General features: G+C 41.0%; 1 protein-coding gene across 2 annotated transcripts; it reads left to right on the top strand.

The window, feature by feature from the left end:
- The first annotated feature begins 1,353 nt into the window (after positions 1–1,353).
- Positions 1,354–24,926, top strand: fntb (farnesyltransferase, CAAX box, subunit beta). Of its 2 annotated transcripts, none has more exons than XR_010668740.1 (12): positions 1,354–1,589; positions 4,180–4,244; positions 8,378–8,450; positions 9,127–9,218; positions 12,159–12,305; positions 13,582–13,665; positions 15,635–15,721; positions 15,862–15,991; positions 21,234–21,366; positions 22,076–22,183; positions 22,353–22,467; positions 24,460–24,600. XR_010668740.1 is itself a non-coding variant. In XM_020628510.3 (12 exons), exons 1-12 carry the CDS (start codon positions 1,491–1,493, stop codon positions 24,625–24,627), a joined length of 1,305 nt encoding a protein of 434 aa, XP_020484166.1. In that variant the 5' UTR covers positions 1,354–1,490; the 3' UTR covers positions 24,628–24,926. The 2 variants fall into 2 exon arrangements, 1 of the variants encoding a protein (XP_020484166.1); XM_020628510.3 differs by having other exon boundaries at positions 22,076–22,187; positions 24,460–24,926.
- Positions 24,927–25,697: the final 771 nt, after the last annotated feature.

Raw genomic sequence — 25,697 nt, 5'->3', positions numbered from 1 at the left:
TTGGCGAGTCATATTTATGTCAAAATTAACGCAGAGCACTTTTATAAGAGGTCGTGTGTTTGTGTGCCGCTGTTATGCTGAGAAATGCATGCCTGCCAATAATGCACCTCGCTGGACAAATGCAAAATATGGCACAATTTTTACACTGCCCCCTTTTGCACCTACCATTAGAAAACTTGGCTGCCGTATTTTGAATCCACCCTTAAATTTCCTCTACAGACACTTCAGAGTCAAACACTGTTTGCAGGTTATATTTAAGATAAATAAGAGAAGATAAGATAAGATATACTTTATTCATCCCAGCGGGGACATTTAGGTGTTCCAGCAGCCAGCATACATACAAACACACAACACATGTATACACACATATCCAACCCATACAAAAAAACATGAGCCCACAATACAAAAAAGTGGTCTGGATGGTCCATGTGCATAAGTAGATGTTACTCATAGATAACAGTACAAAATACTAGCTCTGCCAGTGCATAGTATGATAGAGAAATAAAGAATTATTATAAAAAAAGCAGAATATACAGGTGCAAAATACAGTTTGATATATGCAGCTCAGGCTAAAGTTTAAAAGTTTAAATTTCTTCTGTCCTTACTTAAAGGGGAGTCGTTATAAAGTGCAATTGCAGTAGGTAAAAAAAAGTATTTTTAAATCTGTATTTTTTTATGCAGGCTAATAATAAAAGAGTCTTCTGAATAATGACTCTTAACTTTATTAAAGATGAATTAAACATACTTTTCCATCACAGATCTATGAAAGCCCATTTCCACCAGTTAAAAAAATAAAAATGAAAATAATAAAGTCAAATTATGAGATAAAAAGTCATAATAATGAGATAAGTCAAAATAATGAGATAAAAAGTCAAAATAATGAGATAAAAAGTCAAAATAATGAAATAAAAAGTCAAAATTATGAGATAAAAAGTCAAAATAATGAGATAAAAAGTCAAAATTATGAGATATAAAGTCGAAATTGAGATATAAAGTCATAATATTGAGATAAGTCAAAATAATGAGATAAAAAGTCAAAATAATGAGATAAAAAGTCAAAATAATGAGATAAAAAATTATTGAAATTATGAGACTTTATTATTTTCATTTGTATTTATTTTTTTACTGGCAGAAATGGGCTTAAATCACAGATCTGCCCCCCGAGAAAAGAGAACATTTTTCTTCCGCGAGGTGTATGCACTCCTTGACAGGGACGCATTTCTCTTCATAACACCGTCATTCGCATTACTAAGAAAGAAACGGAGGAAGATTTTTGACCCCTCGGAGACGCCGTAGCGAGGGTTTTCTCGCGCAGTTTCCGCCCACACTCCTCCTCCAACCCCCCCCCCCCCCCTTTTGCAGGAAGTGGGCTGGAGTCCGGTGTGGAAAGTAAAAGCGAACTATCAAAACAAACCAGCGGCGCTCACAGAACTCGGCATCTGTTTTTTTTTTCTTGCAGAAACGGGTTTGTTCGCAACAACGTCTCCAGCATGGACGGCGCGCCGAGGACATTACGGTGCTTTAACGAGCGCCACGCCGCCGAAATGTTGTCGGATGACGGAGTGGAGACGGTGACTTCAGTGGAGCAGGTGAGCAAAGATTAGCTCAGTTGGTATAATTTGATGCTAATGCCGAGGCTGCCTCTGGATGAAGAAGAAAGAAAGAAGCGTGACAGCTTATTTACCTGTCGCTCACTTCTTCTTGTTCTTTCCATCAGCTCCAAAGATTAGCAGAACACAAAGTGTGAGTTATTTGCAGCCTTGCATTTAGCTTCAGGGAGCTTTAGCCAGCCCCAGTTAGCAAACCTGAGCTTATAAGGTTATCTGACATTTCAACTTAAAGAGATTTATTAAGTTGGCTGTGAGTTAAGTTAATTAACACAGGTAAGCCCAGGTACCACGCAGCCCATGTGAATTAGGATTGTAAGACTTTTAACCAACTGAAGTGAATGAATTAGATATTCTATCGTGTTTCTTTACAGCATGTAGTCAACCAAAGTGTTTGTTATGATCTATGATTTAAGAAACATCTGGCAGTGACCCCCCCTATCCTGATCCCTGTCCCCTATACCGGGGGGGGGGGGGGGGGGGCACATACGGCCCCCATCAAACCTCAATGTGGCCCTCAGGTCAATTTTTACACATCGATGAATTGGAAACATGAAGAAAATGTGACAAAAAGCTGCCATGAAATCATGAAAATCAGAAATACATCCATAATAATATTTGATCACTGGCATATGTTGAGTTAAATTTGAGACATAATTGATTCATACTACAATTTGGCCCTTTGGCAGGGAGAGTTCATTGAATGTGGCCCTTGCCATGTGCTCGATACAATTGTTAGCTGAACTGACTTTATTATTGATTTTATACGACAACAAAAACATCTCCACAGACACGAATAAGATACAGAAATCAAATCAATGAAGTCATGATACAACAATAACCAAACACGTGATCGTACATGTACAAAGAGTACGTTTACATGTGTTTGGGAGATTAGATAAGATTTGAGTTTTGCTTTAAAAGTAGAGACAGTAGTGATGGAGCTGAGGTCAGCAGGAAGTTTAGAGCACATCTCATATGAGACAAGACATCTAAAGCAGAAAAACACATTCAAAGACATTAAAAAATATATATAATTGAAACAAAACAGCTAAAACCAAATCTGAAATATAACAAGATATACATAAAAATGAGAGTAAAAGTTACACTGCAGAGTTTTTTTAGATAAAAAGTTAAATAGGTAAATAAATGTGTTGAAGTCCTTTTAATGTAAGGCAGCTGTAAACAGGTGCGATGTTCACTTTTCTTTACATATTTTAAATCAGTATTAAAGCATGCTCGACAACATGCTCTCAAATAAAGACATTTTTAAAAACATCAGTGTGGGGTGCTGGAGGAGTCACTTTATTCTATCCTTTCTATTTCAGTATTCATCCAGTTCTGGTTACTTTATTCCTGTTGTTTCTTATCCATCATTGCACTACGGTCACTTTATTTATCTCATATTTACCTTTATAGTTATATTGTATATATTAGTTCTGTGTTTTCCATCATTCACCATGCACCTTATTAACTTATCATTTAGTATTTGCCTACTTGCACATAGCTCTGTATATATATATATATTTCTCGTTCACTGCACATAGTTATGGTTACATCTGTTTACATCTGTTTACATCTGTTAGTAATGATCACTGTCCACTTATATCTACTCTTTTATATTTTGTATTTTTAAGTTAAGTCTAAGCTTTAAGTTGTATTTAAATTGACACTTTATATTAAGGTTAAAATGTTTCATCTACCTGCACTGTTGTTAATTTACTGCTCTGTGAGTATTTGAATTGCCCCCCGGTGGACAAATAAAGTTTTTTGAATTGAATTGTATTGTATCGGTTAGTAAAGGTCAATAAGCTCCAGCAACACGTGTAGTTGGAAGATCAATTTTATTAACAAATTAATGCGACGCGTTTCGGCTTGTGGCCTTCAATGACGCATTGGTTAGTTCACACGCCCCCCCTCCTTCAAGCAGGCGGAACGGATTGGAATACTACCTGTGGTTCCTTTCCTGCATGTCGTTTCTCTCTCTCTCTCTCTCTCTCTCTCTCTCTCTCTCTCTCTCTCTCTCTCTCTCTCTCTCTAATAAAGGCACAACAAAACAACATCACTGTGAAGATGTTGAAGCTCAACATCTTTGCAGCTGATGAGAAAGTGCAGCACAGAACTGCAAAAAGATCTAATTTGATTTATTTCAATATAAAATGGACGGATTAACTCCATTTGTAATTTTGAATACTTTTACTCGATATATAAATAATGATGTACTTTAAATCATATCATTGACTTTGTGCTTGATTTTAAATGAAAGTGAAATCAGTAAAGTCTTTCCAGGTTCTTCATAACTTGTCATGTGTCGTTAAAGTATTGTTTTTGAATAGTAACAAGTTTGTTTGCATATTATTGACTATAAAAGCACAAAGGATCATCCAGAATAAGAACAACGAGTCTTAAGCAGTGTTTGTATATTCAGTCAGTTGATGTTGTGTCATGCGTTTAGTGAATGTTAGATAAACTGATTTTAAAAAGCTGCTTTATTTATTTGTCTTTTGTTTTGCGCAGTGCGACCTTGATCGTGATTCTTTACTCTCTCCTCTGCTTCTTTCCTTTACATCAGAATAAAGTGGAGCGCAGCATTGAGGAAGTCTTCACCGCCTACAAGCAAATACACAGCTTACCACAGTGAGTATCCACGCTGTCGAGAACCTGCGCTGCTACAACTCTGAGTTTGGAGTTTCTTCATGTGGCATTTAAGACCGGGCTTTTCCCCCGCTTACTGCCCCCGTGGCCTTAACAAACACAGCACATTTTGGAATTCTTGCTGCTTACTTTAAACAAACCTGAAGACGTGATGAGTGCTAATGCTGCTCTGTCACAGTTAAACTGTTAAACAGTCCTTCTCTGTAAGACCTCTGCTGCTTTCACATCAGTGGTTATAAAAGTTAACTTCTGGCAGGATGAAAGTATCGCGACACAGCTACTCTTGACCACAATAAATGTAATTCGCTGTGATATTAGAACGATCCTAAAGACATGCTATGAACTGAAATGTCAAGTTGCTTTTGCTTTTCATTGTAAACAAAGAGTGCACTAAAACATCACCACATTTGAATTTCAACAGCAACTAACAGTGTTGTTATTGCCGGAAGCCGTTGCACAATTTACTACACACGGCACAGATTCCGGAAAACAACAGCTGAGCATGACCACCTGCGTGTTTTTTTTTTTTAAAGACGCACGCCGACGCACATGTCAACGTTACGGCATAACCTGGAACATTGGGAAATGAAATATTCACAGATGAAGACAGTCTGAACAGCGTCACCAGTAGCACCTCTTAGAAACACACAATTAAAGAGCAACATGACCAAAGCTTTAGTGTATAAAGTCGTATAAATGTGCATCCATAAACATCTTAATAACAGCTTTGTAGGCTCAACACAACCAAAAAAAATTCCTGCTACTTATCCTTAAGTCCCTGTTGCTGCTTTCTTGGTTGATGCTAATAAAGCTCAAGCTGGTCGAGAGCTATCTAGCATCTGTAGCGTCCTTCCAAGCTGGTGCCAGAGCGGGGGTCGTCTGAGGACGCTGCAGCTCTTTTACCAAAATGGATCCATAAATACTTTGTTTTAAACCGTTTTCATTTACAACAGAATGCAGGATCCATAGAATATAACAAATTGGGAGCGCCTGGCCCGGTCTGACCCGCCCCTTAGCGCTGGGCCTGGTCCTTTTTATAACTAACCGCTGGCTGCACCAGAAGCCGTGAAAAGTTTTCTGTTGCCACCAATGGACAACTTTTCCTTTAGCTTCCATGCTACACGTGATAGCTGATACAAACCTTGGTTTTTATTACAGAAGCTTAGCGTTTGCATGTGACATGTGAGTGTTTGTATGTAATCAGGACACCTCATTGACGTGACATCAGCTCAGTATATTTACTTCATACAGCAGTGTATTAAAATAAAAACATGCCTTTCAAACCCATGGCAACAATTCAGTCATATTAAATGGACTGCACCCGTAATGATAATAATCTATTCACAGTCGTCTGACGAATGTTGAATACATTTCCATCCATTTCTGAGACGTTTCCAAGATAGCTGCTCATTGGCTGCGGCCTGTGGGATCACAAACACCTGCAGATTGCTCACAGAGTTGGCAGCGCGCGGTGATGTGTGAAGGCTGTTATCTAAATGCCGCGTTGATCAGCCCACATACTTTGCTCCTGCCATCAGCTGTCATCAGTCGGCTCTTAATGGGGTGACTCATTTCATTTCTATGACAACTGCATGGACTTGAATGTCACAGACTGCGGAGCGAACGGGGAAGAGAGATGTCGAGGCCTGTGTGAGAAATGAATGGTATTTATCCGTAATGTTTGTGCGTTTAGCAACTGATCGTGTGTTGTTTGTTTGGCCTTGTCTCAGGGTTAAAAAAAAAAAAAAAAAAAAAAAAACACAGGAGGAGACGCTGCCATCTCACATGAAAGCGTTTCACTCTTAATAAGAGATGTACTCTTTTTGAAGTTTGCTGCTGATGTGTCATTTTTTTCCACCCACATCTGCCAAAGCAAACAGGGAGGCTCTAAAACAATTTCCCCTTGTGGGATATTTTCCCGAAACAAAGAGAGAGCCTCTTTCTGTCGCCTTTTGTATTGAATCTCGTCGTGAAGGATTCTCTTCGCGGGGAACAAAGATCCATTCAGAATTCACTATTATTCTCGAAAAGGACAAGCACTTTCATTTTCTTTTTTTTTTACATTCAGATTAAGAGCTACAGTTCATCTGAGGTCAGAGGCATTTCAGATTCTGCATCCCATTATGCTTTGAAAGTCAGAGCTAGAAGATTTTCTTTTTAAAAAGCATTTAACTGAAGTGATGTAATGAATCCAACTTCTCTCAACAAGAATAAGAACTCGCAACGACCCTGAAAGAAAGTTTTATAGAAGAGCCCAAAGCTTCTTTTTTTCTTTATTCAACTATTTCAGTAAAAAAAAAATTAAAGGCACAGTATGTAAAATCCGCCACCAGGGGGCTCTCAATCAAAAAAATAACAAAAAATGACATCAAGGCTGGTGGGGAATCATGGGAGGGATTATCTCTGCAGCCCCCACCCCCGATGAAAACGAACTCCGAGGTTGATCGTATAAACCGACCTGAGGAGGAGAAGATGTTTACTGACGATGTATCCATTCAAAGTATAATTTATATCACAGCATCACATACAGAAACAGTACGGCAGCTTTCAGCGGCAGTTCCCGCGTCCTCATGCAGAGGTCTTTCACGTAACATCCTGTGTTTCCATGGCAACGATACAGATTCTGTCTGTCTGCCCTTTAACAACACTTCACCTGAACAATGCAAGAGTAGCTTTAATGACAGCCTTTTGTATTAGTTTGTGTGTTTTGTATTTTGTTGAGTTTAAACACATTAGATGTTTTAAACTCCCAGATTCACAGAAACACAAGAAAAGTCTGGATATTGCCGTTGTCAGTGGAATCTACATTATCACAAAAACAGCTGCTGTAAGTCGTGCAAACACGTTTATTGGATGAACATAAGCGTGTGGAGATGTTGAGGTGGTGTGTTGTCAGAACTGACGATAATTAAGCCTTGAACGTTCGAGTCTTCGGACTCTTTTTCTGGCCCGCTCGTCTGCAGCCAGATCTGCCTTCAACATTTGAACAGCTGAGGTTGAATCGTGGTCTGACGAGCACAGTGGAGGTGGGCGGTCTGGATTTGAGCTGCTTTAGCATCGGCCCCTTCTGATTGTTTTCGTCGAGCAGTGATCTGTGTCTAACGGCGAGGAGGTAGAGTGTAATTACAATCGTTGTGGAGCACGCTGCGCGAAAAGGGCAGGCAGTGGATACCACTGTGTGGGCGGTAAGGAGGGGGATCTCAGCTGTCTTTGACTCGTGTGTCATTGTGTGTGTGTTTATGTTGTAGGTGCTTACAGATGCAGATGAAAGTTGCTCTGGTGTTCCCGTGGAGCACGCTGACATTAAAATGAAGAAACGGCGCTGTGCAACACTGTTCCACCAAACCGCTCCCTAGGGTTCAATAAAGTGTTATCTTAATTGAATGTTTATTTTTATTTTTATATGGCCAATCATATATCACCCGTTAATGCTAAACAACATAGCAGGAATAGCCGTGAGATCGTGTTCAGTGCACGTCCCTACATTGGCTTTTCTACACCGTTGATAAGTCGCCTAGATTTTATTTTCCACTTTCTTTCTTTTTTTTTGTTCTTAATGAATCCAGATCGTCTCCTGCCGATAACAGAGGAGTCACTACCTAAGCTACGCAGAGCTAAAATACCAAAAGTCAATATCGAAAGAAGTGATTTAAAAAGACATGTATTTGTTTTCTCAAGGATTTAGTGGTATAACAGTGAACCAGTTTCAGGTGTGTCTTCTGTTCAAATAAAATATTAATGAAACACCTTTTTGACAAGTGCTGAAGTGGGTGTTCTGCAGGAAGGTGTGAGATGATTTACAGCACCATGAAGAAAGAAACTTTTCCCGCATTTTCAATGGCAATTATTCACAAACAAGAGTGATACATCGCTCTGTTAAAAAAAAAAAAAAAAAAAAAAACTGGACTTTTTTCTTCAGAAAACACTTTCTACACATGTAAAGGTCAAGATCTGCAAAAAGACGTATCGCTTTGTCCACAGGGGGGCGCCGTAACTGACACAAAGCAAAAGTTACTCACGGGTTATTGGGGCAACTGGGTCTAGTTTGAGTGCGCCCTCAGATGTCTGTAATAACATTTTGACATCTCTTCTGTTGTGTTTTTTTGTCTCCTCAGGCCGACCTTGCTGCGGGAACAACATTACCTATATCTCAAGAAAGGCTTACGTCACTTATCAGACGCTTATGAGGTACAGTGGAGCTCTTCTACACGTAAAGGGAAACTGTTTCGATTGTTTGAAGTGCATGTTAAATCTCATAAAGTACAACAACGTATTGATGTTCTCTCTGAGGTTGTATGAGTGTGTCAGTGATAGTGAGTTTGAACGTGAAGAAGAACAGTAACACACTCTCCCTCCATTGTATTCATCCTGCAGTGACATGCTGGTCTGCTCAGGGGAAGGTCGCATCTCTTCTGAGAATGAATTTATGTTCTCTTAGTCAGAAAAGAGAGAGAGAGAGGACGGAACATGTGGTTGTCCAACCGGCCTCCAGCTTTCATTACACCGTCTCCATTGAAGCTAGATTGACAATCAGGTTGTTTTTGTGCAAGAAATGAATGCAAAACAAGTAGAACTTGATTTAGTGGAATGAAAACAGATTAAAACCATCACATAGTGCTGTTGTTTTTTAATCCTGAACACAATCAAAGAAACCAGCGGTTGAAAAAACAGAGCTGGGTTTTCCTGTGAGCATCAGCAGGATCATTTTCCTCCTTCAGACTCTCATCTCTGTCTCTGACGGCTCATCTCCTTTACTGCTATAATTGGTCATCTGATGCCCATCTGATCATGTGATCTGTGTGTGTGTGTGCGTGTGTGTGCGTGTGTGTGTGTGTGTGTTGCTGCTGTCTGTCTCTGTGAGTAGTGTCTGGATGCTAGCAGACCGTGGCTTTGCTTCTGGATTCTTCACAGTCTGGAGTTACTAGAAGAGCCCATTCCTACTGCTGTCGCTTCAGAGTGAGTCACACTCTCACACACACACACACACACACACACACACACACACACACACACACACACACACACACACACACACACACACGTCAACTAAAGTGCTACCAAGGGGCAGTGATGGAGCCAAATATTGCCTGTGTGCTCAGCCAAAGACTTTTAATTATTACGAGTACTCATAATCACCATCAGAGCAAAATGCTGCTGCAGTGTAAACATGTTTATAGATGATGAACTGCAGCAGCTACACTTTAACCACCTTATTAAGCCCCCCCCCCACCCCACTCCACTCCAAGCAAAATATGCAGCAGTTTTCAAAGTGCATTGTATCGACTAAGCTGCAACATTTGAAAATCTGATTCTTAATGAAATGACCATAAAATGTCTTCTGGCCATGTCATGAAGTCAAGACACTCACAGGCCCTGTGTCCCCCTCGTGTTTTTTCCGGGTAGAAAAGCGTTGGCTGTGCGCTCGGGAGTGTCTGCATGAAGCGTTTGCGCGCTGAGAAGCAAAGCACTGCACGTCCGCCTTGTCTCTATGACAACAGTCTGTTGACAACGACCGCTGTATGATCGACTTTTTACTTTATGTTTTATATCTGAGTTCCTTTCTTTTTTTTTACTGATCAGACACGGAGCGAGGAGGATGTGGGTACAAGACACGATCCGTAGGAGGCTAAAATACTGTGAATATCAAACATTTGGACAAAAAAACACGCCGGTGACATCAACAGCGCCTCTCTGAAAACATACTTTGCAATCAAAGATCTCTGTCTTCTTTCACAGGCTCTCAGATAAAACCTGCAGCCAAGATATCTTGTAAATATCTTGTGTAAATCATCAGAGATGGAGAGGGAGATTTCCAGAAGCTAAATGATCATCTAACGTGAAAGAAAACATTCAAAGATCGGAAAGACTTGGAAGAACATGGTGAACATCAACTCAAATGATTTGCATTAAACTTTTTGACACGAGTTCAGATGGAAACAGTAAAATAAAATGTTCAAACTGAAACTTAAATATGACCTTATTCTAAATTTGAAGCCATCTAATTGGATTAAACTTTGCACAAAGTCCCAATTTTTCAGAATCCAGGTTGTAGAATACTTTTGTATTTTTTGTTTTTTATTTGACACAGTTTTCTGCTTCAACATCCACGCTCAGGCTCTGTGTTATTAAATCGTTTTCGACCTTGTAGTTTCAATTCAAACGGCACATTTTGATTGGTTAATTCATGTTTTTCCTGAAGTCGTTATTACACCTAATTGAGCTTAACAAGGTGAATGATTGAGTTGAGCAGAGCAGGCAGGTGTAACATTACAGACATGTTCCCGCAGCTGTTCCCTCCAGCAGTGTCCGTGTTATTGCCTCCAAAATGTCATTTGATTAAATCACTGCCAGTGGAAAGAAACTCTGCAAACCCTGTAGCGAGTAGCGATGCCAGGCTGCTAACCCACTCTCTCATTATGACAGCGAGGCGTGCCAACACACCGGCTGGCACTGCCCAGGGCCAGTGTGACGCCCCCGTGCACACACACACACACACACACACACAAACACACAGGCCCTGTTCAGGGATCTATAACAATGCAACCTACGACAGATTGCTCTCTCCGTCTCATGAAGTGCACACTGTTCTCAGGTCGCCTTTTTTGGCTGAGGTCTGGTTGGCCAGTGTAGGTTTTCCTTCCAACTCAGTGGGCTCACAGTTTTGCGAATTCCCTTCATGGCCGAGGATGAAGTGGACGTTTTGAGAGATGGAGAGAGAAGGCTGAGGGAGAGCGAGAGATGGTCTGTATTCTGCTGCCACATCAGCTTTTGGGAGCTGAGCCAGGGGTGCTCACTTTACAATCTGCAGAGGTTCTGCAGGCCTGAGATGCAAAAAAAAAAAAGAAAAGAAATCACTCTGATCTGGTGGATTTAAACCACATTGACATCATATAAAGATCAACCACACGCCTCTGCCTTCTCCGGCTGTGCAAAAGTGAAGCCAAAGTAACCCCACCTCTGACATATTGTGCTTTTGGAGCTGGAGTCTGCTCAGTAGGGGATCAGCTGGAGGAGCTGCGGAATTGACATCCTGTTCCTTCTGCTTACAAAAAACACACAATTTAACTTGCTAATAAAACGTCAAAGATCCATCAGGTCAGTTCAGTCTTCAGCGAAGAGACACTTAAAGTTCTGGAAAGTTTAATGACCCTTTTGTTAGGATGCTACGTTACTTCGTTTCCTCTCTCTGTTCCTCCTCTGCTCTGCTGTCATCACTTTTTATATCATGAAATAACTAAATAAAACGAACATTCTCAGAGGAATGAACACCTGGACTTAAATCAAGATGATAAGAATTAACTATAACACAAACCATGTTTATTTGACTTGTGTTTTGATTTTATAGTTTGTCTCATTTCCGATCTGTTAAAAGCCTGGTTCCAACCTGTCCGGGTCCAATGAGCCAGGGAAAGTAAAAACACCTGTGTGTGTGTGTGTGCAGGGCCTTAATCATGGAGGGGGCGGGCTTTATGACTTATATTACAGCCAGTGAACAGAGGGAGCTCCAAATGTTTTGGCTTCTCTTTTGGGGAGCTGTCATGTCGTCCATCTTTTTATACAGTTAAAACAAAAAGAGTTTGTCCATGTAGGGTCGTTAGGATATGAGGTGCTCTCAGTTTGTGTTCATTTTGGCGCCCCCTTGTGGACAGATGTGACAGATTGATTTATAAAAAAAACATGTGTCGAATATAATTCCTAAATAATATTGATATGTTGCATCATCATATTTTTTGATAACCAGTTCAACCCCTCGAATCCATTAACCTTCATTTATTGTGGCTGCATTATCAATGCAGATCCAGTTGTAAAATATTCTCCTCTGTAACATTTCAAATAATAAATAAACATTCATTATGATCAGCTATTTAAAAAATCTTTTTCATCTCTGCTCCACAGCGTGTGTCAGTTTCTGTCTCGCTGTCAGAGCCCGACTGGAGGTTTCGCTGGAGGTCCAGGACAACATGCTCACCTCGCGCCGACATACGCTGCTGTCAACGCCCTGTGTATCATCGGCACAGAAGAGGCCTATAATGTTATACACAGGTACACACAAGCTCACACGACCACACCTCTTACACCGGGGGCTTACACTGCACTGAGTGTCATCACTGCAGAACAAAAACACTGTTACATGTTTATTGATATCCTGCTGATAAAATAAGATAATCCTGTATTTATCCCACAATGGGGAAATTTACAATTACAGCGGCCTTTGATTTGTCACATACATTTAGTTATCAGCCATTCTTTGCATATTCAGAACTTAATAATCAATAGTTTAGTGATATCCTAAGATGCTAAAATCAGCATGTTGTCATGGTGACTCTGTTTGAAAGTAATGATGATGAGGACAGTGGTTTTGTTGGATAATGACAATGAAGATATTTAGCATGGTTTTCAACTATAAAATAACATAAAAATATATTTTATTCCGTTGGTTTCATGTCAGTCTGATGGCATAACTTCTTATAAAAACTGTATCCACATTTCAAATGTTAAACCGTATCTGTATCATGATGGTTGAACTTTATTTCTGCACATTTAATCCAATATTGATCTTGATGAAGATGTGAGCTTCACACAGCTATATGAACCTGATATACTCAGACACCTAAAGTTTAAAGCTAGCTCGGCTCACAGCACGCTCTGCTGCATGTGAAATAAATGCTTTAAAAAGCAGAGCTGCCGTCCAGAAGCTGCAGGAGAGTCGAAATCAACGGAGAGAGACGAGCAACTCTGCAAAACTCTAACTTTTAACGAGCTCATCTTCGGTGGCTTATTTTGGATTTAGAGCAATTAGTGTTCGGATTTAAAAATTCAATGTCAATATATTTTTCCTGAAATCTTTGAATATCTGTGATAAATAAGCATGCGGCTCTGATTTAATTCATAATATATGTCTTAAAAGCCGTTTTAGTGCAGAGAAAGTGTTCTGACAGTAGTTGATTTTAATAATATTGACTTTGTAGGCGCTGCAAGAGACATCACAAGCAGATGTTGTTGATGTTATTTAATAAGAAGCTAACTATAAGAGCTTGTTAGTTGTTTTTTATGATTATTATTACTCCCTATTTTCTGCATTCATGTCTCTGTAACTGCATACCTCTCATGTTAACAGTCCTGATTTCTGTGTTCACTCTGTCTTAGTGTTTTATTAAACTGCCTCTCCCCTCCCTCCCTCTCTTCATTCTCCCTCCTTATCTCCTTCACTCTGTGCTCCTGCTCTTCCTGTCATCATAAATCTCCTCCTCTTCTTCTTCTTCACCATTCTAATCCCCCCTTTTCCTCCCCCCCTCCTCCTGTGCTGACTCCTCTCCAGGGAGAAGCTGTTAGATTTCCTATGGTCAGTGAAGCAGCCAGATGGCTCGTTTGTGATGCACGTTGGAGGGGAGGTGGATGTCAGGTGAGAGCCCAGGAGACAACATTAAACCCATCTCAACCCTACTGTATCCCACATTATATATCCATATTAGATTTTCTTCTGTTGCAGCATCTCCTTTAAGAGCACCATCACCTCTCCAGGCATGTTTGTGTAGATCATTATGACGTTTTTGATCATATTTTACCAAACAAGTAGGACATTTTACAAAACATTTCTCCCTTTATTTTTATTTTCTTTCCTCCTGGTGTTGAGTAGAAATCCTCACGTTTTTCTTACACAAGTAGAATGAATTTCTGTTTGATTTGTGTTGCGTTTCCTCTCTTTGAATCTTCTTTGTGGAGCGGGTGGGGTTTTTCTTCTTTGAGGTATCGTCTTCACTTTCTACCACAGAAGTCAAAGTCACGTCTTGGCTCTCAGAGGAGGCTCTTATCTGTTGCAAAGCAATTAATGTTCCGCTGTCATTCTGTATTATTTCCAAGTCTTTTTTTTTTTCTCTCTGCTGGGGTTTCTCATCTGTCTCTCTCTCCGGTGGAAACCACACATCTCTTAAATATCAATGTTTGAATGAAGGAAGAAAGAATCCTCCCGCTCATTTTAAAGAGTTGTATTAGCCTTATGAGCAAAGAGGTTGACCAAACGTATAAAAAATTGAAGGATATTAAATTTGAGTTATTATAAACCAATCGCACAGCGAGACCAAGACCCAACATTGAACTGATCCAACTACATTTCTCCCGGAAGATCAATAAAGACCGTCTGAGGTTTATTTCTTTCATTATTCAGGGATGGGATTCTTCTGGATTTCCCACCTGAAAACAGTGTTTCCCACAGGAAGACTATATCAGTCTCATAAACCACTGTAGCAGGGCCCAGGCTCACAGGTGCTGCCTATCAGGCACCAATCAGGCGCCTGATTGTCAGCACCTGGGGTATCAGAAGCTCAAAACAAGCATCAATAGCAACAGCAGAATAAGATGTTTGACATTGGCAGAGAAGATTTGGCAAGTTTTTCATTGGCGCAACCCACAGACTCGGCTCTGCTGCTTATCCCACAAATGCACGTTCCTTACAAATGTGGCCCCATTTAAAAGAGAAATAAACAGGCTTTCCAATGGTGTAAGATTTATCACCAAGAAGCATTGTTACAACAAAGAAAACAATCTACCAAACACAAATTTGTCATCCTTGGACGTGCATGGAGTTTTGTTCAACCACACGGGTTGCTTTGTTTCACGGGGACACACGGCAAGACGGACGATGCTTGATAGTGAGAGGAAACTAAAGCCAGACGGATAAATCGGCCGGCCGATATTAGCATATCCGGTGACTATCATATCGGCTAATTGTATCACAGCTATGCCCCGATATGACTAGATTTATTCACCAGTCAAATAGCATTTCATTTGACTTTCATTGTATTACACTAGTAGTTCTCTTTCAGCAGCAGAGGGCGCTGTATGGATTACAACAAGCATTATCACTCTCTGTGTTGAGCGGTGACGCACGTTACTTTCCAGTTGAGTGACCATCTTGTGATCATTATATAATTTTCCACAAGTTTTTGATGACTGCATTTGACGGATCATCGGAATAAATGTGTTTCTCTTTATTTATCTATATCTACAGATCGAACATAAATCTAAGAAAGATGTTGATATACCGGTATCAGATTTTTTTCTTTCCCCAAAATCTATATTGGTGTCCCCAAAAATCCCATGTCAGTCGGGCCCTAGATGAAGCATGGTAGTTTCCTGTGTTCTTCATTGATTTTTGAGATGGAAGAAATGGAAGTATCAGCCTTCATTGTGCTAAAGGTTTAAAAAGGCAAAGAAGAAACCTCAGATGACTTTAAGCATGACGTCAAATCCAAATGGATGTTTATATTTGGTCTTCTGGCGGTCTAAAAATAACAATTCTTTGGAAGATAATGTGTAAGTGTAGGAGGAACTGACTTCTTGCTCACCCACGTCTGTGCTGTTTCTTTTTCCAGGAGTGCGTACTGTGCAGCTTCTGTAGCGTCGCTCACAAACATCCTCACACCTAAACTGTTTGAGGACACGACCAGCTGGATCCTCAGGTACAAACCCACCAACACAGCGGCCAGATACTGAATTATTAAAGACCGTTTTATGCCTCCGTTTCTCCCCGTAAAGCAGGGAGGGTTGTTGGTTATTTATATTTTTTTTATTGTGTGTTTTATTTTTACTCCGTCTCCAGATGTCAGAACTGGGAGGGTGGTCTAAGCGGAGTGCCAGGTTTGGAGGCCCACGGGGGCTACACGTTCTGCGGCACAGCTGCCCTCGTCATCCTGGGGAAAGAGCATATGCTGGATCTGAAAGCTCTACTGGTGAGAAAACTTTGTGTTTTTATTGACATTCCCCAAACCCCTCAATAAGGGTTACTTACATGGTTTTATGTAAGTCCACAAAAGAACTTTGCTCTGCTCATCACAAGCCATTCATTGACCGGCCTTTGAGCGTTGTGATTGGAATCAATAGCTCGTCAGTACAAAGCACCGCGCTTCCCTTTGTCCACCTTCAAAAAAAAAAGCACCACCTGTCTTAGTGTTTGCAAGGGGAAACCAAAACTCACAGAACAGGAGGTAAATATTGAACGTAAACAGCGACAAGAGCGAGCGTCTGATGCTGCACGATGTGACACAGTATCCAACGCTCAAGTGCTGTAAGTACACGTCCGGGTTCAACACTGAATATTAAAAACACTAATTTAAGTCAACTCATCAGTTGCACGCATGCATTTGCCTCAAACCCCATAGGCTGTTTCCCCAATAACTTCTCCTTGAGCCTTTGTCTCTTTATATTTCAGACCTTCTTGTATTCTCATGATTCTAATTTAAAATGAATCAAATCGATGAATGAATTCTCTTCAGGTCCCTGCTGAAAATAACCTCTTGGCCTCAGTTCTCAAGTCAATACAAACAGTGGCAATTCTGGAGTCTGTTGGGGCCCTGGGCAAAAATGTTCAAGGGCCCCGTCCTACCAACGTTCATCACCATTACGTCATAAATAAAATGACGCCAACGAAATGTAAACACTTTTTAAATTTCCAACCTTTACATAAAATTTACATTTTCCAATCTAAAGAACATGAAACAGCTTGTCAATTAAAAATATAAATATGAAGAACAATAAAAATGTCAAAGAACAAACTGTGTAATGTGAAGGTAGCAGAGGTTGTTTTATTCTCCCTATATTAAGAGCTAAACCAGCAACATTCAGTCATTTACTCTTATAATTAAGTCCTGTCAGAGCCCCCTAAGCAAGTTTTCTTAGGGCACGGTCACACTGGCCATCCGTACCGTGCCCAAGCACGCTTCAACGCTAAAGTCCAGTTCGTTTGACCAGTGTGACCGCTCCGTATCAGGCTCAGGCACGGTACACTTCCTTGGCTTTGGCACACTTCAGAGAGGTGTACAGTACGGTACACTTCATGCACGAGCACAAGCACGCGGGTAAACAACGCTGACAGCCTTCATTAAGGAGAAATCCAGAGTTTTATGTCTGTATCTGACTCACATGACACAATATAAGACACAAAGTAGCTGTCATGTTCTTTGTGTTGTTCTCGCGAGTCTGACTCACGCGTCTATTTTATTATTTTATTTATTTATGGCTGTGTCTGATTAGAATGGCTTAAAATAAGCTGTAAAGTCAGAAAAGTATCTGTCACGTTCTGTGTTTTTCTCTGATGTGCAGACGTGGACTCGACTGTGCATCTCTTTTTTTCTCTCTCTCGTCCGCCTGTTTGTAAACTGAGCACGCTTCATAATAACATAAAGCGTGCACGTGTTGTATTACGATGTTATGTACAAGTAATCGTGCTTTTAGGCACGGTTAGTCCTGTGTAGTGTGACCGCGGGCCGCGCCGGCCAGCGTGGGAATGGCGCGGCTGGGTACAGCACGGTAAAGATGACCAGTGTGACCGCGCCCTTACTGTCATTGCAAACTTTATCACTGCTGTGGTGTCCTGTAACACTTTAAAGAGATGTAGCTGTAAACAATGTCTGAACATGTTTTTAGTTGTCATTATTTTTGTTGCATATTTGAGGACATCAGTTTTCTAGCATGTTCTTCAGATCCAGTGTTGCGTCCCTGTAAGGAAGTTCTCTCGTCATTGTCCTGCTTCCAGAGAAGTGCGGGGCTCACAACAGCAGCAGAATGTAGAGAGATCTCTGGAGCTGTGTTCACAGACTTCACAGCAAGGCAACATGCTCAGCTGACACGAAGCTTAAGGTCATGTGGAAAAAGAGAGAGAATCGTCTGGAGAGTCTCTTACCCATCCAGTGTTGGAAGAGTTTGATGTGTTATTTTCTACAAGCCCTCATCGTTCAGGACAAATGATCAAAGACTGGAAATGTTCTCCAACCAACTGCCATCAAACAGTCAATTTGCCTTCAGTAAGTATTCAAATTCCGATCAGTAATAAAAGTGAAATTTGCATGCGAGTGGTCAGAAAACCTGTTCTCCACATGCTGTAAAAAACGTCCCTCTCTTTGTGTACAAAGCCTGACAGCTCTGCAGTCAAACATGTCTGCACGCTCTCTGAATTGTCCCGTGTCGATCTCTGTCGACCTTCTGTCCGTCTCAGTGGTTTAACCTGAGCAGCAGATCAGCTTTAGGCGACAGGAGGGGCAAAGGCTCGCTCTTTTGTGGTTCAGCAGAGGATGTAAGTCGACACCAGGTCAGGAATTATACGGCAGCACGACTAACCTGCTGTTCAATATCTGCACGACGTTGGCTGCTTTAAATATTATAATAAGTGTGATTATATGTGAGAAAATGAATCTACATTTATTCTGAGAACCAGAAAAGAGTGAAATATTTTCGAAGACCCATCATCCCTAATGTTTGTAAATCTGTCTTTTATCAGAGTGAATTAAATATCTTTGCGCTTTAGAATATTAGTTGTACAAAGCGAGACATTTAACGCTTTGGAAATGTAGAGTATGCATTCTCTTTCTCTTCTTTCAGACATAATGTCGACCCAGTCTCCAGCTGCGAATCTCAAAAATAAGTAGAAGTGGATATAAATATTCATGATGTGCAGTCGAGTCTGTGCAGAATCGAAATCACAGATTTGATTTGATTCTTCCTCTTCTACAAATATGTTCCTTTAATGTTAGTCGTGTGTGAGTGGGTGTGAACTAAAGCTGCTTTCATGAAGTTTGCTTTTATCCGCTGATGAGTCACGCTGGTAACAAACCAGCCGCAGTTTCATCTCTGCGTAGATGAATTAATCATTAGCAGTGCGAACAGATTCATATTGATGGCAACTCTCAGACTAATGTGGCCTTGTTGGATTTGTTTTATGCAGCGTTCCTAAAGTTCCATTTTCAGGGAAGACGCTAAAACAACGAAGGGCTGCAGGGTGGTGCAGTGGTTAGCTCTGTTGCCTCACAGCGAGGAGGGTTCCCTGGTTTGAGCCTCTCTGTGTGGAGTTAGCATGTGTGGGGTTCTCTCTGGTTACTCCCACAGTCCAAAGACATGCTCGTTAGGTCAACTGGTGACTCTTAAAATAGTCCGTTTGTGTGAATGTAAGAGTGGCTGGTTGTCTGTCTCTATATGTCGACCAGTCCAGGGTGTTACCCCGCCTCTCACCCAACGACAGCTGGGACCGGCCCCCGGCCCCCTGCAGCACAGAATAGTGAAAAGTGGTTTTGATAATGGCTGGATGGATGGGCGGTAAAACAGAAAGTGAAGAGGAGAGATATTTTTTCTTCAAGTGAAGAAAATCCAACTTTGAAATTCATTTTTATAAAACCTCAAAATACCAGTTTGTCTTGTCCGGTCCCTTACTGCCATTAATCATTTATTTATAATTGATTAACCCTCACCGTAAAGTCCAGACAGTGACTGATCAGTTGTTCTAACCTGAGCAGCACCCTGAGCTCAGTCTGTCTGATTTTCCAGTTAAATAATTACCGTACTTGAATCCGAAGTCTCTCTAAGACAGAAGTTCATTCCTGCATATTTTACACCCACAGGTCTGAGTGAACCCCAAACCATGAAATATGCATATATTAAAAGTGTTTCTTTGTTTGACATGGACTCTGGAGGAAGTGGTGTTTGTAAGGAGCGCATGCTGCTCCGGCTGCTGGGGAGGCACATCTGAAACCACACACTAAGAACCTGTTAGTAATCATGAGAAACTTCTCAGAAACAACGATGTAATGTTACAACATGTTGAGTGATTATGTCACAATAAGAGACTTTATTTATCCTGTGAGGGGAGGTGTTGAATGTGCTACACACACACACGAGCACAAACAGGATCCTATATGTCAGAGTGAGGGGCTCCTGAGCTGGTGGGGGGGTCCGCTGACTTGGTCCGCTGTAGGACTTGAACCGGCACCGGCAACCCAGATCCCTACAGACTGAGCTACTGAAAATAAAGGCACATTTTCTTGATATAACTTAAAACAAGTATAATGAGGACGTTTCTCACAGTGGTGAACTATTTACTTATGTCCAATTTTTGATTTAATAATCCCCAAACATGACGAAATATGTCAAAATAACGACTATTTGGGGTGCTGGTGGCGCAGTGGTTAGAGCGCGCACCCCATGTGTGGAGGCTGTAGTCCTCCAAGCGGGCGGCCCAGGTTCAAATCCAGCCTCTGGCTCCTTTCCTGCATGTCATTACCCACTCTCTCTCCCTGATCTCTGACACTATCCACTGTCCTATCTCTCCAATAAAGGCACAAAATGCCCAGAAATAAATCTTTAAAAAAACACACAACAACACTATTTCAAAATAAAAGCACAAAAAAAAAAAAGAAGTTGACCTGTTCAAACCAGCTTCCGTAAATATAACTTAAAAACAAGTTTAATGAGGAAATGTCTGAAATGGAGAAGTACGATACTTCTGTCAGAATATTGATGTAATATCTCTCTCAAAGAACGAGAAACTTTCTCCCATAAAACAAAACAACGACTTACCGGTAACTCAAAACAAAAAGGTTGTATGTCAATATAAACAGTTATTTGAATTCATTTTTGATCAAGACAAAATACTAACTCCTCCATCTGTTGCTATCCCAAAATAAAGACGAGCTTTCTTTAACGAGGCCGTATCGTTTGATGTAATGTGTAAGCAACTCAAAATGCTGACTTCATATGCAGAGAATAAATCATTATATTGGTATGTTTTATAATAATTATCACCTCAAAGCTCTTTATTTTTAAATCTCGTTTTCAGGATGGGTTTCATCGAGTTAAACTGACTGAAATAATCTCCATTCTTCAGGAGAGCAGAACCCCAGCTGCTGTTTAACCCGATACTCCACAATTACTCAATCTAAGCCGAGTAGACTGGATGTGCACTAATTAGAGGTTTCCATGGCAACAATATTGCAAAGTCCTTCTCCTTTTAATTGAAAAATATGAAGATCCTGCTTTCCTTAGATCCATCTCTGACGCCTCGTCCTCGGTGATGAGCTCTGGTGTAAGAAGATAAATGTCTCTGTGATGTGATTGAACTTAACATGACGACAGTATCCGAGTTAAACATCCTCGTTCTGTTGCTGTTTCTGATTGGATGAATGTGTGCTTGTGGTGTTTCCTCCTCAGCGCTGGGTGGTCAGCAGACAGATGCGCTTTGAAGGCGGCTTCCAGGGCCGCTGTAACAAACTGGTGGACGGCTGCTACTCTTTCTGGCAGGCTGGACTCCTGCCTCTACTCCACAGAGCCTTATTCAAAGAAGGTAAGGTCGCTTTGTTCTGGACTAACGCTGAGGTCGGGTGTTAACAAACCTGCTGGGCGGGGACCAAAACAACAATAATAATAACAATAAAAAAGACCGATGTTATGATCTGTAGGAAAGCTATTCTAACACCCTTCAGATTTCTGCCTCTTAAAAGGACGTTTTTTTTCTCGCCACTGTAACTTGGGGAATGACTTGTTGTAAAGATACCAGGTTCTTGTATATTATGTGATAATGACTTTTCAAAGAAGAAAGAAAAAGGTGTTCATGTCATACAAGTCAGCGACACTGAATGAATGAAAACGTAGTAAATGTGGACTCATCATTTCTAGTCTTCAGTTTTAATGGAGATTTTTTTTTTTTTTTTGTTAAAGTTGATGATTTCTGCTGCTTGATAAGTGATCATGATTTACTGTTTACGACGTCTTCTTAAAGCAAACTCTGCACAGAAAGTGAATCGTGCAATAATTAGGGACGAGGGGAACAGAAAATCTGCCGACATTGCACCCTGTTCAAGCACATACGGGTTCCCCAAAAGGGTTCAATACACGAGGCTTTCACTGGAAATGGCATTTAATGTTGCATTTTGACATTTCTGTTGTTCCTCTTTCACTCAATAATTCTCTGCTTTAATTGCACCTCTTCTTCTTCTTTTTTTTTTTTAATTGCACACCTAACGACAGTTTTGTGATTAAACTTTTTTTTCCAGGCGAGTCGGAGCTGAGTCGGCAGCGGTGGATGTTCGAGCAGCAGGCTTTGCAGGAGTACATCCTCCTCTGCTGTCAGAACCCAACGGGGGGCCTGGTGGATAAGCCTGGCAAGTCAGTCCCACACCATATGGACACACACACAAACACACACACAAACACACACACACACCATTAAAGCTGGCCTCACACACTCTCATATCAATGTGGTCTCCATGCTTTTTACTCTTGCATGTTGTTTATATGTTGCTGTCCTGTTTTCTTTCATCATGTGTCCAGATCCAGAGACTTCTACCACACGTGTTACTGTCTGAGCGGCCTCTCTGTCGCGCAGCACTTTGGAAACCAGGAGCTCCATCACGAGATGATCCTCGGCAGGGAGGAGAACAGACTGGTGAGGCTGCAGCAGGGCTGAGGGGGGGGGGGGGGGGGGAGGGGCTGAGGGAATGAAGGAGGATTAATACAGAAATTGATTTTTTTTTTAGGAGTCCATGTTAAGAAGTTAAGGGTGCACACTCTGTTCAGTTTGCAAAATAAACAAAACCCAGCAACATTGATGTTTTCTTTCTTTTAAAAAAAAAAAAAAAAAAAGAGTGATCAGGCTCCAGAAGTGTGACCCTTACGTTTCTGTGATGAAGATTCTCAAAGATGATCGTCATTAGTCAGGCTCCTCGCCGGGTGATTGCACTTGTTCAGCTCTGATGAGTTAATGGTGGAGTTTCAGTCTACGGCTACAATCTGTATCTGCGGGTCCTTGAAGATGAGAGGAAAACTTCTAATTCACTGAACGCCTTTTAAGAAGCCTCATCAGCTGCTCATTTCACTTCCAAAGCACCCTCTAATTTTTTACACCATGTGGTAAATGATTGAACCATTGCCTTATTTTTATCAGACATTTTAGCATATAATGAAGTTGAGTGCACCAGTGTTTACAGTCAGCAGAGCGTGACGCTGCTCTACAGTTTAGCATCTTTGAGTGATTTTTAGGACTTTTATTCTATTTTGATGGTATCAGGGTTCATTTCCTGATCTTCTTACTCTTTAAATATTTAAGAAGAAGCTCTGGCTGGTGGCTGTGGCTGTTGGGGTGGAGTGTCGAAGTGAAACATGCAAACTAAGATGGTATGTGGTTTTACTTGAGAGACGTCACGGGCTCTTGCTTTGGTGTTGGTTTGGTTTATTTCCTGTTGTATTTACTGTTGTATTTACGGGCATTAAGCGGCGGTTCCAGTAAGTTTCCTCCCTGTACATGCACACGTTCACATAACATTCAGAATCACACGACTCACAAAGTGTCCCAGCAGTGAGTTCAAGTCCCAGTGCAGGATGTGTTTTATCTCTTTATGAACACACCTGCTGCGTGAGGACAAATGACAACAACAAATGTTGGAACATGAACTGTCTTTGTAAGCTGTGTCGCTTCAGATGGTATTTCACTGTTTTATACCTGACAGCGAATTAGGGCAGACAGGATAAAGGAGAATAGCTCTAAGGAAGTCGTGTTTTTTTTTTATATTGTCCCAACCTATCACGTCTATAAATGTCAGTTCTGTAAACTGTAAGACAATTGTGTATATATATATTTTTAAGTTGATCATTGATTCCCTCAGCCTGTCTCATTTAGTCTTTAAATATTTAGAAAGCAGAAAGACAATTTAATAAGTTGTAATCAGAGTTTTATCTTTTTTCCTTAAAAAAAAAAAGCCTAAGCTGGCAATTAATTATATTCTTTACGGGTAATCGACACATTTTTGCAGCATCTAATTATATATATTGTGAAAGTCATATTGCAAAATACACTTTACCATGTTTTTCTAACACGTGTCCGTAGTCCGTCTACAAAACCCCCCCCCCCCATTATGAGAAAAGTCCATCCTCTGTCTTTTACCTGCTCCACTTTTCAGAAAATGTGTGCTCAAACAGGCCGTTTGGCGATTTTCCCTTCATGACATCACAAAGGGCAGTAACCCCTCCCCCAGCTGGGTGACTCTCCCACAGCTAGGAGTTTGTTCTGCCTTTTTGAGTCTGCCTTCTCAGCGTAGACAAGCAGGCATGGAGTGAGAAAGACAAAGCCACCCAAGACCTTCCAGAGAGGGGGCGTGGTCAGACACAGCTCATTTACATATTTAAAGCTACAGACACAGAAACAGCCTGTTCTGAGCAGGGCTGAAATAGAGGGGTTTATAGGCATGATCAAATACAGGATCCGAGTGGATTTAGAACAAGAAACTTCACAGACATGTTTGAGGAGCTCTGAGATTTATTTAAACTTGAAAAGGAGGAGAATATGTGACCTTTATAGAATAAGATTCTTCATAAGCGGACCAAATGTATTGCTAAAAAAATCTTCTGAAACTGAATTATTGTTAATTTTCTCCCTCTTTAGGCTCCAACTCATCCTGTGTACAATATTTGTCCAGAGAAGGTGGCTCAGGCCCTGCAGCACTTCCTCCGGCTGCCTGCCCCTGAAGACGACAGGTGGACTGGAGCCTCCGCTGGCGACAGACTGTCAGACCCCGCCTCTGCCTCCGGATCAGTCGACAATCAGTCCTAGTTAGTCCTCAGGGAATGATGTCATCATGTGTGAACCAGCTGACTCCGGGGCAGGACTCGAGCCAGCTAACAGCGGTCAGGTCTTACCTGTTCGAGTCCAGGAGCTGGACGCAGGGTGGACTGTTGGTAGAAATGAGGGCTGGAGTTTAGGAGCTTTCCCGAGTAAACGTCGACAGTCGTGCGATGGCAGCTTTCACATTGAGCTGAGTTTTTTTGCTTGCAATGCTTTTGTTTTCTTTCTCTGAAATAAAAGTGAAACTTTGGAAGGTGTTGACCGAAGTTAATAAACTTTATACAGCACTTCTTATGATGGTGTTTAAAATGCTTTAAAAATGTTTAAGATGGAGAAATAATTCAGTTTACCAAATACTTGCAGTCAAATAAAACATTTCATCAGGTAGAAATACAAGATTTTGATTAACTAAGAGACTCAAACTCAGGTTCGCTGGCACTGATGGCTAAGTGGTTGGTGCACACGCCCCATGTACAAAGAATATATAGTCCTCTAAGCAGGCGGCAAGGGTTTGAATCCGACCTGTGGCTCCTTTCCTGCATGTCATTCCCCATTCCCCTCTCTCCTGACTACCCACTGTCCTGTCACAAAATAAAGGCACAAAATGCCAAAAAATGAATCCTTTAAAACAAGAATATATAATTTATGACAATCAATCGTCTGACATTGTTTAATTAAATAATTGAGCTCTTGATTTGGGATGAAAGCAGCTCTCGCTTTGTCTCCAGAGGAACTGCTCTATTTAAATCAAATGTGCAGAAACTAATCCGCCAACACACTAAATAAAACATGAAACATCCAAATAATTAAAACATTTTTTGGGGTCAGCATGGGCTGCTGCTGCTGGGGGAAGATTTAAAAAAAAAATCCAGACTGTCTCTGTGTGAAAGCAGCAAATTAAGGAGAAAGTAAAGAATCCATCTCTGAAATAAGAACAGACAGAGTCCTGACTTGTTAAACACAGATGACAAACAGCTGGCCCAGTTTGTTCCTCACTCTGTTAAAAACACCACCAGTTTGAGGTGACAATTGTTGCATCATCATCAGACATAAAAGTA

This window comes from Labrus bergylta, chromosome 15, assembly GCF_963930695.1.
Source record: "Labrus bergylta chromosome 15, fLabBer1.1, whole genome shotgun sequence".
Classification (NCBI taxonomy): domain Eukaryota; kingdom Metazoa; phylum Chordata; class Actinopteri; order Labriformes; family Labridae; genus Labrus; species Labrus bergylta.
Note: the sequence above shows the minus strand (reverse complement) of the source record. Positions and strands in the feature narration are given on the sequence as shown.